General features: G+C 55.6%; 1 protein-coding gene across 2 annotated transcripts; it reads left to right on the top strand.

Moving 5' to 3' along the window:
- The first annotated feature begins 667 nt into the window (after positions 1 to 667).
- Positions 668 to 15,152, top strand: LOC132216650 (galactoside alpha-(1,2)-fucosyltransferase 2-like). 2 transcript variants are annotated; one of them, XM_059665979.1, is made up of 2 exons: positions 668 to 821; positions 13,908 to 15,151. In XM_059665979.1, the coding sequence occupies exon 2, from the start codon at positions 13,910 to 13,912 to the stop codon at positions 14,951 to 14,953; it is 1,044 nt and encodes a 347-aa protein (XP_059521962.1). In that variant the 5' UTR covers positions 668 to 821; positions 13,908 to 13,909; the 3' UTR covers positions 14,954 to 15,151. The 2 variants fall into 2 exon arrangements, with proteins under 2 accessions (XP_059521962.1, XP_059521963.1); XM_059665980.1 differs by lacking the exon at positions 668 to 821 and adding an exon at positions 12,922 to 13,065 and having other exon boundaries at positions 13,908 to 15,152.
- Positions 15,153 to 15,766: the final 614 nt, after the last annotated feature.

Here is a 15,766-nt window from a genome sequence, read left to right as displayed (position 1 = left end):
ATAAGAATCAAGCAATGGATGCATGAATACGTGGAACAATAAATTAATACTCCTCTCTCTCCTCCTTTCTCTCTCTCTCAAATCAATTAATCAAAGAGGCAAAGATTGCTGGGGCTGTGGCGGGGCCCACCGCATGCCCCCCGCCCCCCAGTAAAATCCGGCACCTGATTTGGGCGGCGGTAGACACGCATTGCCCAGACCCCTGATGTACCATTTGGGGGTGCAAAATGGTGCTTTCCTACGAGGATCTTTTTCGGAATAAGGGAAACTGAGACACGTTGCTGTCTGCCAGGTGTTTTTCCCAAGATTCAGGCCTGCCTGGTTTCAAATTCCAGCTCCTGTAACTTCCTAGCTGTGTGACCTGGGGCAACTTCCTTCCCCTCTCTGTGCCTCGGTTTCCACCTCTGCACCACAGAGCTACTGAGGGTGTCTGCCCCCCCGAGTGGCTGCGAAGTCGGAATGAGGTTGTTGGACCAGCTAAGTGCTAGCAGTTGTTTGACAAAATGTAGAAAGACAGGACCCTGAGAGGGCTGAGCGTCAGGGAGAGCCTGGCCCAGTGGACTCCGCCCCCTCCTCCAGGCTGCACTCCAGGCCTGCGTCTCAGCCGGCAGGCGGGAGGGAGGCCGGGCTCACCTGGCTCCCACAGCCCAGTCACCCCGCCTCCCTTCAGCTCCCAGAGGCCAGGTGGATCTGGGCGGAGTTTGTCTGCGGCCGGCGAGAAGGAGGGTTCCGAGGGAAGAGTTGACCCCAAGGGGAGTGAGCCGGCTGAGCGACCCTCCAGACACCTGTCATCCACTCCCAACCCCGGCGCCCAGAGCCAGGTGAGCGGCTGGAGCTGGTGCACCCGCAGGGCAGGGCGCTGGGAACAGACTCGAACGCGGGATTTGGCGACAGGAGACTCCGTGGTCTCCTCCCTGGTCTCCAGTCCCTTGTGGGGGGGGGGGGGGCCGTGCCCACCTCGGGAGGGGGCCTCCTGAGCAGACGGAGCGTCCGTCCCTGGAGCCTCCGTCCCTTGCCGCCAGGCTCCCACCTGTCCTGCCCCCAGCACCCCACTGCCTGACCTCCAGGCCGCCCCTCCTTCCCTGCGGACCTATTCCCTGAGCGCCCACCCCCTCTGTCACTCCCCCACCCAGGCCACCTGCTCCCCCCACCCCTCCGGCCACCAGTTCCTGCCGCCGACTGGGGCACGGAGGTGCAGAAGGGAAGGCTGGGGCCGGGCGGTAGGAACCAGTTTCCTGTCCCCTCTTAGGATCTGCCCCCCTCCTCCCTGCCTCCCTCCTCCGGGAGGTTAGCAGGACCCCCCATGGACACCCCTCCCCTCGGACCCGGCTCTCAGGGACCCCAGGCTGCCATCCCCACCGGGAAGCCCGCCGTGGCTCAGAGGCGCCTGATCTCTGACTCCCTCATCCCACCGAGTCACCCCTCTGCTCCAGGCCAGAGTCCAGTCGGGGATTTCAGAGTGGCAGCCCCCCTCCCCCCTCCCCCCCCCTTTGTCCTAAGCTCCTTCCCGGCTGTGATGCTGCCCATTTGGGAGCCGGGATGCACGTGGGGGGGTAGGGGGGAGTGAGCCGGCAGCTGGGTGGGGACCGAATGGGTGACCTGAGCAGCCAGGGGTGGAGGCTGGTCGGGAGGAGGGGCTTTCAGCCGGAACCGGACTGCGAGTCCCAGGGCGTGACCGGTGGGGGGGAGAGGGGGGGTCAGCTGCCACTTTGCCTGGGGTGGTCTTGGAGGGGGGCCCTGGGAGGCTGTGAGCAGGGGAGGGTCAGGGCCAGCTCTGGGCGTGGGGACAGAGGTGGGGGGAGCCAGGAGGCTGGGCCAGGCTCCAGGGGAGCGGAGGAGGCGAGTCTGGGAGAGAGAAGTGGGCAAGATGTGAGTTTAAAGGAAATTTTCAGCAGATGTTGTGGCCCCACTTTTCTGAGCGACCTGGAGGCCGGTTTCCTCATTCAAAGTTGGGGCTTCTTTCCGTTCTGCCTGCCAAAGACACCCTCCCTCTCATCACCACCCCCCCCCCCAAAACCTGGCCCGAGTGCCTGGCGCAGCTGTAGGGACTGCGGGCAGGTAACCAGGTGGACTTCCTGACCTGGAGGATTACAGAAGGCCAGCTCCTCCCATTCACCAGAAGCAGCCCCAGCCGGTGCACCCCAAGATTTCCCAATGTCCCCCACCCCCACCCCCAGCTCCTCGCCCAGCCCCGGCCTTGCCCCAGCTCCCACCCGCCACCCCCAGTCCTCTCTGAGCCCCAGCGTTCAGGCCCTCACAGCCAAGCCCCCCTCCCAGGCCCCGGGTTTCTCCCCTCTGGCTCTCCCCACCTCCGCCTCCTCCCCCCCAGCCTCAGTCAAGGTCAGGGGTCGAAGTCCGGAGGCAGTTCCTAACATTCCCCTTCCTGGGTGAGGAGGGGGAACATCTAAGAAGGCCGACAGACGGTGTTCTAGAATGTCCTGCCTTTCTCTTCATCCAAAAAAAAACACCCCACAACCATCCCTACTGTCTGTCTGCTGTAAACGAATTTCGGGGGACACTCAGGGGCAGTCGCTGCCAGCCCAGATTAAGACGTTTGACCGTGAAGGTCTGTTCTCCCAATATTCATTTTTTCACCCACTAGGCCAGTGGTTCTCAACCTTCTGGCCCTTTAAATACAGTTCCTCATGTTGTGACCCAACCATAAAATTATTTCCGTTGCTACTTCATAACTGTCATGTTGCTACTGTGATGAATCGTCATGTCAATATCTGGTATGCAGGATGGTCTTAGGCGACCCCTGTGAAAGGGTCGTTCGACCGCCAAAGGGGTCGCGACCCACAGGTTGAGAACCGCTGTACTAGGCGCTGCGAATGGAGACCAAAAAAAAAAAAAAAACAGGAAAGAAAGAAAGAAAAGAGGGGAATGTAGGGACAGGAGAAACTGGAGCCAGGGCGATGCTGGCAGAAAGCCAATGAGACAGGGAGGGGATTAAACAACACGGATGACACCAGGCAAGGACTAGCCTGACAAAGGTGGAGACCGGATTACGTTAAAAAAAACAACTTCAACAGCCCTGGCTGGTTTGGCTCAGTGGATACAGCATCTGCCTGCAGACTGAAGGGCCTGGGGGTTTGGTTCCGCTCAAGGGCACGTGCCCAGGTTGCAGGCTTGATCCCCAGTGGGGGACGTGCAGGAAGAAGCCAATCAATGAATCTCTCTCATCATTGATGTTTCTCTCTCTCTCTCCCTCTCCCTCTTTGAAATCAATAAAAAAATATATTTTAAAAAATTCAACTGAGTAAATGTATTGATTTGAGAGAGAGAGAGATGGGAACATCAGTGATGAGCGAGAATCATCAATCTGCACGTGTGCCCTGACCGGGAATCGAACCGGAAGCTCCTAGTTCATAGGTCAACGCTCAACCGCTGAGCCGCACGGGCCAGGCTGAACTGAGTGATCTTCAGACAGCTCCGTGAAGAATGGAGAGTGTCCTCTGCTCCCTGCATACATCCCCCCACACCCCGTCAGCAGATATATATTTTTATTGATTTCAGAGAGGAAGGGAGAGGGAGAGAGAGATAGAAACGTCAACGATGAGAGAGAATCATGGATCGGCTGCCTCCCGCACACCTCACATGGGGATCGAGCCTGCAACCTGGACGTGTGCCCTGAGCGGGAAGCGAACCGTGACCTGGTTCATAGGTCGATGCTCAACCACTGAGCCACGCCGGCCGGGCCCTCTCTCTGTGTATTGTCAGGGCTGGGTCCTCTCTGGGCTTCCCCTGGGTTATCTTAGATGGGGCTTGACGTGGCCGCACTGGCTGCCAGGCCTGCCATGCACGTGCTTCTGTGCTTCTGACTCTAAGTCCCAAGCAGAGCGTCTGCTTGGTGCAGCTCATTCTCTTGAGTCAGGACACACACACACACACACACACACACACACACACACACACGGGCTGGCCGACGACGGGCCATTCTTGGGCCAATGTCATGCGTTATAGTACGGGCTGCATTAGTTCTTTGTGATGGGGTGGGGCCACATTAGTAACAAAGAAACAGAATTTCCGGAGGATGAGGCCCAGAAATCAGGATTTTAAAAAGATTCCCAGGTGATTCTCATGTGCAGCCAAGGCTGAGAACCACTGGTGTATAGGATGATGCTCCAACCAACTGAGCCACCCGGCCAGGACAGTTGTGTGTGTGTGTGTGTGTGTGTGTGTGTGTGTGTGTGGTTTTTTATACATAAAGGTAGCTCTCCTATTGGATTAGAGCACATCTTAGGGCAGTGATGGCAAACCTTCTGAGCTCGGCGTGTCAGCATTTTGAAAAACCCTAACTTAACTCTGGTGCCGTGTCACATATAGACATTTTTTTGATATTTGCAACCATAGTAAAACAAAGACTTATATTTTTGATATTTATTTTGTATATTTAAATGCCATTTAACAAAGAAAAATCAACCAAAAAAATGAGTTCGCGTGTCACCTCTGACACGCGTGTCACAGGTTCGCCATCACTGTGACTTAGGGTGACCTTGTTTACCTTGGTCACCCCTGTAAAGACCTATCTCCAATACGGTCACATTTGAAGGGCTGAGGGTTAGGATTTCACCATATCTTCCTTTTTTCTTTTCCTTTTCTTTCCTCACCTGCGGATATTTTCCCCTTGCTTTGTAGAGAGAGTGAAAAGGAGAGGAAGAGACAGAGAGAAACATGGGTGTAGGAGAGACACATCGAATGGCTGCCTCCCGCATGCGCCCCACATGCAGCCCACATGTACCCCAACCAGGGCCGGGGATCAGGCCTGCCACCGGTGTGTGCCCTTGACTAGAATCGAACCCAGGACCCTTCAGTCCATGGGCAGACGCTCTGTCCACTGAGCCAAACCGCTAGGGCTAATGTATCTTTCTTAGAGGGACCCAATGCAGCCCATAATAGGCTGTACCAGGGTCTGTGTGCTGGGTGAGCAAAAGTGTGCCACCCTGATACAGCACACCCCTTGTTTGCCCATCACATATACTCTGTCCCATATCTTCAACTCCATTAAAAAAGAAAGAGGAAGGAAGGAAGGGAGGGAGGGCGGGCGGGCAGTCAGCCTGGCTGGTTGGCTCCATTGGCTGAGAGCCGTCCCGTGCACCGGAAGGTGGCCTGTTTGACTCCTGGTCAGGGCACATGCCTGGGTCATGGATGTGATCTCCGGTCCGGGTGGGTACGGGAGGTGAGGCAGCTGATGGATGTTTCTCTCTGGCATCAATGTCTCTCTCTCTGTCTCTCTGTCTCTCTGTCTCCCTCTCCCTCTCCCTCTCCCTCTCCCTTCCTTCCTAAAATCAATAAAAAACATTTAACTTTTTTTTAAAAGTCAAACATTAACCATGGCAGGTAGAATCACGGATGCACTCCCCCACTGCGGAGGGACAAACCCCAAAGTCAGCTCAGCCCCTTGCCGCTGCCTCTGGTGACACGGGGCTGCCCCGGTGGGTCCCAGAACTCACCGCCTCTGAGCGAGACCGATTCCTCCTCTGGGCCCGTCCCCGTCTCATTCCTCCGTGCCCCCTCCCAGTTCTGTGACCTGTGTGGTGGGAAAGCTAATGGACCATGACCACAATCCCAGTGTGGAGAGCGGAAACCCCCCGGTCCTTGGCCCAGAGCCCGCACAGAACTGCGCCCTTCGCTTTGTCTGAGGTAACAGCAAAAACCTACTGCACGTGTATGTGCCGGGCCCCGTTTCGCTCCTCAGAGAGGTGAAGCCACGCGCCCCCAGACTCACCGCTGATGAGTGTGGGAGCCTGGGACCGGCCGCGTGTGGCTGGGGCAGGCGCGCTGACCCCTGGGTGATGAGGGAAGGGGCCTTCTGGGTTTGGCCCGTAGCGTGGGGGCCATCAGACAGAATCTCCTGTGAAAGAAACCGGTGCAGCAAACGCAGCCTCCCTGCCTCCTTTCATTCAAGTCCCAGGGGGCCGGAGGGGCTGTACCGCCCAGGAGTCTATTTCTGGTTGGGCTCCGGGGGCCCAGACCTCCACCAGAATCGGTTAAGTGCAAGTTCAGACACCTCGTGGACAAGCCTGAGTTTCTTCTAGAAAGATAACTTTCACTCGATCCTAATGGGCTCTAAGGCTTTGAGTGACTGCAATTCAGAAGCAGGGATGTTGCTAGGTGAGGTCCCAAGACAATGTTTATTAGTCATAGTTAACCATAAAGGGCTACACCTGCTTCTGGCAGTTTCCCAGGTTCACCCAGGCCACACCCTGCTTGGCTTAGCCCCCGTGCTCTCTTAATGGCCATTAGGTTCAATACTTTGACCGGGAACTTTGGCCCTGAGCCAGACCAACTGGAAAGCTTTTGTATCTAATCTACCTTCGAGTGGAGGCCTGCTCGTGAGGAAAAGTTTGTTTGTTTTTTTAAAATATGTTTTCCATTGATTTCAGAGAAAAAAGAAAAAGATAGAAACATCCTATCTAATAAAAGAGAAACATGGTAATTGGCGTACGACCGCTACCCTTCCCATTGGCTAATCAGCGAGATATGCAAATTAACTGCCAGCCAAGATGGCAGCCAGCAGCCAGGCAGCTTGAAACTAACATGAGGCTTGATTGCTTCACTGACGGACGACTCCAATGTTCCCCACCTGCCGCTGCAGGCCTCTGAGCTGCAACTCTAAGCAACTCTGTAACAAACATAGAAGCTAAACAAAACCCCAGAAACCTGTTTTAGTCCGACGGGCTTCAGCCAGCAGGATCGCAACATTGTATGCAAAGGCCAGAAACCTACTTTCAGCAGCGGAGGCCTAAGAGCTGTAGCCAAGCCTCAAAGCTAAAGCTGGCCCAGAATAAAATAAAAAAAGGAGCGGTTGAGAGCTTCAGTCACCCCCAGCCTGAAAACAGCCCTCAGCCCCTCACCCAGACTGGCCAGGCACCCCAGTGGGGAACCCCACCCTGAAGGGTGTGTGACCAGCTGCAAACAGCCATCATCCCCTCACCCAGGCTGGCCAGGCACCCCAGTGGGGACCCCCAGCCTGATCCAGGACACTCTTCAGGGCAAACCAGCCGGCACCCACACGTGCACCAGGCCTCTACCCTATATAGTAAAAGGGTAATATGCCTCCCAGCACTGGGATCAGCGGAGCCGCGAGGCCTCCCGGCACCGGGATCAGCGTGACAGGGGGCAGCGCCCAAACCTCCTGATCGCCCTGCGGCTCTGTGTGTGACAGGGTGCGGCGCCCCAACCCCCCCCCCCCCACGGGCCCTGCTCTGTGTGTGATGGGGTAGAGCCATAACCTCCCCATCGGCCCTGCCCTGAGTGTGAGAGTGGCGGCGCCCCAACCCCCTGATCGGCCCTGCTCTGTGGGTGATAGAGGGCGGCGCCCCAACCCCCTGATCCGCCCTGCTCTGTACGTGACAGGGGGCAGCGCCCCAACCCCCTGATTGGCCCTGCTCTGTGAGTGACAGGGGGCAGTGCCAAAACCCCCTGATTGGCCCTGCTCTGTTCGTGACGGGGTGGCGCCGCAACCTCCCGATCGCCCCTGCCTTGAGTGTGACAGGGTACAGAGCCCCAACCCCCCTGATGGGCCCTGCTCTGTGCATGACAGGGGGCGGTGCCCCAACCCCCCAATCGGCCCTGCTCTGAGCCCGACCAGGGGCTGCACCTAGGGATTGGGCCTGCCCTCTGCCACCTGGGAGCAGGCCTAAGCCAGCAGGTCGTTATCTCCCGAGGGGTCCCAGACTGCGAGAGGGCACAGGCCGGGCTGAGGGACCCCCCTTCCCCCCGAGTGCACAAATTTTTGTGCACCGGGCCTCTAGTCAATGATAAGTGAGAATCATTAATCTGCTGTCTCGTGCATGCCCCGCACAGGGGATGGAGCCCACAACCCGGGCATGTGCCCTGACCGGGAATTGAACTGTGACCTCCTGGTCTACAGGTCTACACTCAACCACGGAGCCACACCAGCCGGGCAGGAAACGTTTCAGAAAGAGTGGGTGGGAAGCGCATACTCACCAGGAAGGAAAAGGGGAGTCTTTGGAAGAGCTGGGCGAGCGGGAGGCCCTCACTGCTGGCCCCTCACTGCCATCACTCAGCGCCCCATCTTGCTCATGTGGCAACATGGCTCAGTGTGGGTCCAGCTCGGCTACAGAATGGCAGTGCCCACCAGTCATTTCGAGCTGGAATCTTTAGCAAAAATAAAGTCACGAGGTGCCCTGGCCAGTTTGGCTCAGTGGATAGAGTGTCAGCCCAAGGACTGGGGATCCCATGTTTGATTTCGGTCAAGGGCATGTACCTTGGTTGCAGGCTCCATTCCCTGGCCCTGGTTGGGGTATGTGCATCAATGTTTCTCTCTCTGTGTCTCTCCCCCTCCTTTCCACTCTCTCTAAAAATCAATGGAAAAATATCCTCAGGTGAGGAGTAACAAGAAATAATCCTATATAATAAAAGGCTAATATACAAATCTACCAAACAGCAGAACGACTGGTCGCTATGATGTACACTGACCACCAGGGGGCAAACACTTAACACAGGAGCTGCCCCCTGGTGGTCAGTGTGCTCCCACAGGGGGAGCACTGCCCAGCCAGAAGCCAGATCATGGTTGGCAAGTGCAGCTGCAGTGGCGGGAGCCTCTCTTGCCTCCGTGGCAATGCTAAGGACCCCTCAGAGGATGTCCAACTGCCGGCTTAGGCCTGCTCCCCAAGGGGTCCTGGACTGCGAGAGGGCACAGGCCAGGCTGAGGGACCTCCCCACCGCCCCCCCCCCCCATGCACAGATGTTGTGCTGGACCTCTAGTAAATAAAATAAAACCCTGCCCTAGCCAGTTTGGCTCAGTGGATAGAGCATCGGCCTGCGGACTCAGGGGTCCCAGGTTTGATTCCGGTCAAGGGCATGGACCTTGGTTGCAGGCACATCCCCAGTAGGGGGTGTGCAGGAGGCAGCTGATCAATGTTTCTCTCTCATCGATGTTTCTAACTCTCTATCCCTCTCCCTTCCTCTCTGTAAAAAAATCAATAAAATATATTAGAAAATAACAATAAAAAATAAAAAAACCCTATAATAATAAAGAGGTAATATGCAAATTGACCATCACGCCCTCACAAGATGGCTTTCTACAACCAGGCCAGCAAGGGGGTTAGTGAGGGACGACCAAACGACTGAAAAAGAAGGCTACGTGGAGCAACCAGGCTGTCAAGGGGGGGCGGTTGGGGGTGACCAGGCAGGCAGGCAGGTGAGCGATTAGGAGCCAGCAGTCCAGGATTGTGAGAGGGATGTCCGGGATTGGAGAGGGTGCAGGCTGGGCTGCGGGGATGCCCCACTCGTGCATGAATTTTGTGCATTGGGCCTCTAATAAAATAATAAAATAAAATAAAATAAAAAATAGAATAAAATAATGATGCCAAGCGATAGTTGCTCTCCTTCTCCTTGCTGGCCTCTGGCCACATCATGGTGGATCGGAACAATTCACTTCCTGCTCTACTCCACGCACAGCCGCTCTGCTTAGCCTCAGCGACCGCGTCTTTAAGTCTCATCCTTCTGGGGCCTTTGACTTGCCCTAAGGGTTCGCAGACGACAGATCAATTGACTTGTTCGCTCCACAAACCACCGGTTGGAGCTGTAGGTCCCGGGACGCGGAGTTCTCAGTGCCCCTACCTCCTGCGAGTCCCAAGGGTTCTCGGGAGCCTGTGCCGGGCAACCACCCCGCTCCTGCCACCGACTCCTGCTGTGACCGGAGTTGAAAAGAACAGGTTGTGTAATCGCTCAGCTCTCTGGGGCTTTTCTGCGATCCCTGAACCAGGAATTGCAGTTCTGTCGAGGATTCTTTGCACGTCTGTTCGGGTATTTTATGGTTACCAGCTCCCAAGTCTATTCTGCCCAGCGGCTCTGCATGGTCTCAGTGAATGAATGAGATTGGTCTTTGAGCCTGGTTCCTAGGAACAGCTCATAAAACCATTAGCATTTATTGAGTGATAAGGATGATAGGAGTGCTTATTTTTTGATAAGGGGATTCTAGGTAACTTTAGGATGGGTTGAGGTCAACAGAAAAACCAAGCCTTGATTAGAAGACTGGAACATTCAGCCCTACCCCTCAACCTTGGGGAAGGGGAGCAAGACGAAGACCGACTTAACCACCAACCGTTGATGATCTAATCATTCACGTTCACACGATGACACCTCCATAAACACCCCAACAATGGGCTCAGAGAGCCTCTGCCTTGGCACACACACCCCTGAGCCTGGAGGTTGTGCACCCCAACTCCACCAGGACCGAGCCTGGTGCAGGGCCCTTCTGGATCAACACCCTCAGTACCTCTCCTGACTGCATCATCATTACAAACGGCAGGCAAGGGCCTTGCTGAGTTCTGTGGGCCATTCCAGCCAGTTCTCAATGCTGCGGAGGGGGTCACGAGAACCCCAATTTATAGCTGGTCAGTCAGAGTATGAATGGCCCAGGACTGTTTGCTGGCTTTGTTAATCCTCACCTGAGGATATTTTTCCATTGATTTTTTTTTATTTATTTATTTTTTGATTTTCTTTCTTTCTTTTTTTTTTTTTAGAAAGAGTGGAAGGGAGGGGGAGAGACAGAGAGAAACATCGATATGAGAGACACATCGATTGGTTGCCTCGCACACAGATCCTGCAACCGAGGTATGTGCCCTTGACCAGAACCGAACCGGATACCCTCAGTCCGCGGGCCGACACTCTATCACCCGGCTAGGGCGGCCCGGGACTTTTGATCAGTGTTTGAAGTTGAGGACAGTCTTGTGGAACGGGACTCTTTGACCCGTGGGATCTGATATGAACACTAGGTAGATAGGGTCAGAATTGAATTGAATTGTTGGACACCCAGTTGGTATCAGGAGGGGAAAAACATCTCTCATGTGCCAACTGCCTTCTGAGCCTTTTAGTAAAAACTCTCAAGATAAAGAATGGGCCAGGTCATCTTACAGAGCCATAGGCCACAGCCAATGATGGAGGAGCCGCCGTGGAGACAGCCGCGTGTCTACCTCAGGCTCCGGCTGCTGTGTCCGGAGGGCGGGCAGGCCAAGCGGTTCATTCCGGGTGGGCCTGGCAACTTCCCTTCAGAGGGGATGTAGGCGGCAGGGCCTGCGAAGACAGGCATCGCTAGAAGTGGGATCCCCATCACATAGAGGTTCATATACATGTGCTCATGTATACAGACACCCACATATGTATCCTCACAGGCTATAAACACACAAGTAAACATACACTAGAGATGCACATAATGGATGTCCACTCATATCTGTATACTCACATATACACACAGCCACGTGTTCCCAACCACCGTCACGCTCTCTGTGTGTTACACACACCTGTACCTGAAAGGTTCGGAGTGGGCCTGGGTTGTGCACCTATGACCTGAGGCCATAATGTATCAAAAGAAATTTAATTCCAGGCACCTAGGTGCAGGTGGGCCGAGTCTGAGAAGGGAATCGGCGGAGAGGGAAGGGAGAGAGAGGTTTTATTAGTCCTTCTGGCTGCAAGCCGCTCTGCTGAGGGGAGGGGCAGGGCCAGTCCATCCTCGGCTCCTCCCTGGGCCAGATGTCTAGTCATCTGGGCTGTGCGGTGCTCAAGGCTGCAAGCTTTCTGCAAGATGTCCGCTGAGCACAATAAGTGTTCTCTGACCCGTTTCATTCTCTTCAACCCTTTCAGAGTACACAATAAACACATACCCGTACAATGCAATGTACACATGTCCGTTTGTATACACAACCAGAGGCCCAGTGCACGGATTCGTGCACCGGTGGGGTCCCTCAGCCTGGCCTGCGCCCTCTTGCAATCCAGGACCCCTCAGGGGATGTCTGAAACCGGCAGCCTGATCCCCGCAGGCTGCTGGTAGTGCTGCCGCAGAGGCAGAGGCAGGCAAGACTCGCGCTGCAACAGCAGCGCTCGCCAGCCATGAGCCCAGCCTCTGGCACCCAACAGCCCTCCCGCTATGGGAGCACACTGACCACCAGGGGGCAGCTCCTGTGTTGAGCATCTGCCCCCTGGTGGTCAGTGCGCATCATAGCTACCGGCTGGTCATCTGGTCGCTTAGGCTTTTATATATATAGACTAGAGCCCGTTGCACAAAAATGTGTGCACCTGCTGGCTTAGGCCTGCTCCCCGGGGGATTGGGCCTAAGCTGGCAATCAGACATCCCTCTGGCAGCCCGGGAGCCCTCAGGGGATGTCCACTTGCCAGCAGGGAGCAGGCCTAAGCTGCAGTCAGACATCCTTAGCGCTGCTGAGGAGGCAGGAGAGGCTCCCACCACTGCTGTACTGGCAGCCATCAGCCTGGCTTGTGGCTGAGCAGAGCTCCCCATGTGGGAGTGCACTGACCACCAGACGGCAGCTCCTGCATTGAGCATCTGCCCCCTGGTGGTCAGTGTGTGTCATAGTGACCAGTCAACCAGTCATTCCCAGTCGTTCTGCTGTTAGGGTCAGTTTGCATATTACCCTTTTATTATATAGGATAGAGGCCTGGTGCACAGGTGGGGGCTGGCTGGTTTGTCCTGAAGGGTGTCCCGGATCAGGGTGGGGTTCCCGCTTGGGTGCCTGGCCAGCCTGGGTGAGGGGCTGATGGCTGTTTGCAGCTGGTCACACCCCCTTCATGGTGGGGGTTCCCACTGGGGTGCCTGGCCAGCCTGGATGAGGGGCTGATGGCTGTTTTCAGGCTGGACACACCCCCTTTAGGTTGGGGGTCCCCACTGGGGTGCCTAGCCAGTCTGGATGAGGGGCTGAGGGCCGTTTCAGGCTGGCCAGCGACTGAAGCTCCCAGCCTCTCCTTTTTTTCTTTTTTTCTTTTTAAATTCTGGGATTCATTTATCTTCTATAATTGAAACTTTGTTGCTGTCACTGGAGCTGAGAGCCGGTTGCTGCTCGCTCCAGCTCTGAGGCCATGGCCGGCTGAAAGCAGGTATCTGGGGTTTGTTTAGCTTCTATAATTGAAACTTTGTTGCTTTCAGAACTCAGAGCCGGGCCGCGGCAGGCGGGGAACCTTGGCTTCCTCCATTACTGGAGCAAGCAAGCCTCCTGCTTGCTTCAGTTGCGTGGCTGCCGACCGCCATTTTGGTTGGGTTAATTTGCATATCGTGCTGATTAGCCCATAGGGGGCGTAGCGAAGGTACGGTCAATTACCATGTTTGTCTATTATTAGATAGGATGTTAGAAACCCAGATACACATACACACACTATATATATACACACGCACACACACGTGTATTCATACAGTGAATGTACCATGCACACACACACAATGCATACATACCCACGTGTGTAAACACACACACATAACACACATACACACATAACACACTCTAAAGACAAACCCGAAAGCACATATCTGAGTATTTACACTCATTTACATGCCCACAAAAGGTAAACCCACACCAGCTGGTTTGGCTCAGTGGATAGAGCATTGACCTGCAGACTGAAGGGTTCCAGGTTCGATTCTGGTCAAGGGCACATGCCTAGATAGTAGGCTCGATCCCCAGTTGGGGGTGTGCAGGAGGCAGCCGATCGATGATTCTCTCTCATCATTGATGTTTCTCTCTCTTCCTCTCCCTTCCTCTCAGAAATCAATATATATATATGTATACTAGAAGCCCGTTGCATGAAGATTCACGCAATAGGCCTTCCTTCCCCTGGCTGCCGGGACCCAGGCCTTTGGTCTGGTCACAGCGGAGAAACCAAGCCTCTTCAGTCTTCAGTCTTCACTCTGGCAGGAGCCTTCAGTTTTTGCTCCACGCCTGCATATGCAAATTAACTGCCATCTTTGTTGGGTTAATTTGCATACTCACCTGATTGGCTGGTGGGCATAAGGGAGTGACACCAATTTGCATGTTTCTCTTTTATTAATGTAGATATAGTAAACCCACAGGCACACCCACCCACCCATGTCTGCGCACACAACCCCGCACCAGGCGCACGCAGCCCTGCTAACTTCCCTGCTCTCCCGCCCACAGCCATGCCCAGCACCCAGGGGCCCTTCTTCTTCCCCATGGCCCACTTTGTCCTCTTTGTCTTCACGGCCTCCACCATCTTTCACCTTCAGCAGCGGCTAGTGAAGATCCAGCCCCCGTTGGCAGCCAGGAGGCTGGAGCCTGCGGAAACCAAGGACAATGCCTCCAGCGCCCCAAGCTCCCCGAGCTCCGCGCCCAGGGGCATGTGGACCATCAACTCCATCGGCCGCCTGGGCAACCAGATGGGCGAGTATGCCACGCTGTACGCCCTGGCCAAGATGAACGGGCGGCCGGCCTTCATCCCCGCCCAGATGCACAGCGCGCTGGCGCCCATCTTCAGGATCTCCCTGCCGGTGCTGCACGACACCACGGCCAGCAGGATCCCCTGGCACAACTACCACCTCAACGACTGGATGGAGGAGCAGTACCGCCACCTCCCCTGGGAGTACGTGCGCCTCACGGGCTACCCCTGCTCCTGGACCTTCTACCACCACCTGCGCCCCGAGATCCTGCGCGAGTTCACGCTGCACGACCACGTGAGGGAGGAGGCGCAGACGTACCTGCGGGGCCTGCGCGTGAACGGGAGCCGGCCGGCCACCTTCGTGGGCGTCCACGTGCGCCGCGGGGACTACGTGCACGTCATGCCCAACGTGTGGAAGGGGGTGGTGGCCGACCGCGGGTACCTGCGACAGGCCCTGGATTGGTTCCGGGCCCGCCACGCCGCCCCCGTCTTCGTGGTCACCAGCAACGGCATGGCCTGGTGCCGGGAGAACATCGACGCGTCCCGGGGGGACGTGGTGTTCGCGGGCGAGGGCGTGGAGGGCTCCCCCGCCAAGGACTTCGCGCTGCTCACGCAGTGCAACCACACCGTCATGACCATCGGCACCTTCGGGATCTGGGCCGCCTACCTGGCCGGCGGAGACACCGTCTACCTGGCCAACTACACCCTGCCCGACTCGCCCTTCCTCAAAGTCTTCAAGCCAGAGGCGGCCTTCCTGCCCGAGTGGGTCGGGATTGCGGCCGACCTCTCCCCGCTGCTCAAGCCCTGAGACCGGCCTGCCCTGGGCACCCCCTTCTCCTTGTCGGGCTCCCCCAAGACCAGATCCACGCACGAGGAGCACCCTGTTACATGGACCAGCACCCTTCCCTCTTGCCTCAGAATACCTCCAGCCGCCAGTAGCAGAGTTCCCAGCAAACATTTATTTTGTTTATTTTTTATTTTTTTAAAAATATATTTTATTGATTTTTTTTACAGAGAAGAAGGGAGAGGGATAGAGAGTTAGAAACATTGATGAGAGAGAAACATCCATCAGCCGCCTCCTGCACACTCCCTACTGGGGATGTGCCCGCAACCAAGGTACATGCCCTTGACCGGAATCCAACGTGGGACCCTTCAGTCCGCAGGCTGACACTCTTAACTGCTGAGCCAAACCGGTCAGGGCCCAACAAACTCGTTTAATTAACATATTCATGTGACCAGACTGGCACACGCCCAGGGTTAGCAGCTCAACAATGTCACCCGTGCCCAAGTTCTACCCATCATATATATTATTGATTGATTTTAGAGAGAGAGCAGAAGGGAGAGAGAAACATCAAGTTGTTGTTCCACTTATTTATGTATTCATTGGTTGCTTCTTTTCTAAAAAAAAAAATATTTTTTATTGCTTTTGAGAGAGAGAGAAAGGGAGAGGGAGAGAGAGAGAAACATTGATGTGAGAGAGAAGCATTGATCAGCTGCCTCCTGCACGCCCTCCCCCCGCTTACCTGGGATGAAGCCCACCGTCCAGGCATGTGCCCTGACCGGAATCAAACCAGCAACCTTTTGGTGCACAGGATGACACCCAACCGACTGAGCCACACCG

The sequence above is a fragment of the Myotis daubentonii genome, chromosome 15 (genome assembly GCF_963259705.1).
Source record: "Myotis daubentonii chromosome 15, mMyoDau2.1, whole genome shotgun sequence".
Lineage (NCBI taxonomy): Eukaryota > Metazoa > Chordata > Mammalia > Chiroptera > Vespertilionidae > Myotis > Myotis daubentonii.
This window is presented reverse-complemented; position numbering and strand designations above follow the sequence as displayed.

What these genes read in the sequence shown, in the direction of transcription:
- LOC132216650 (XM_059665980.1), top strand. Translation starts at nt 13,910, where the DNA reads ATGCCCAGCACCCAGGGGCCCTTCTTCTTCCCCATGGCCCACTTTGTC.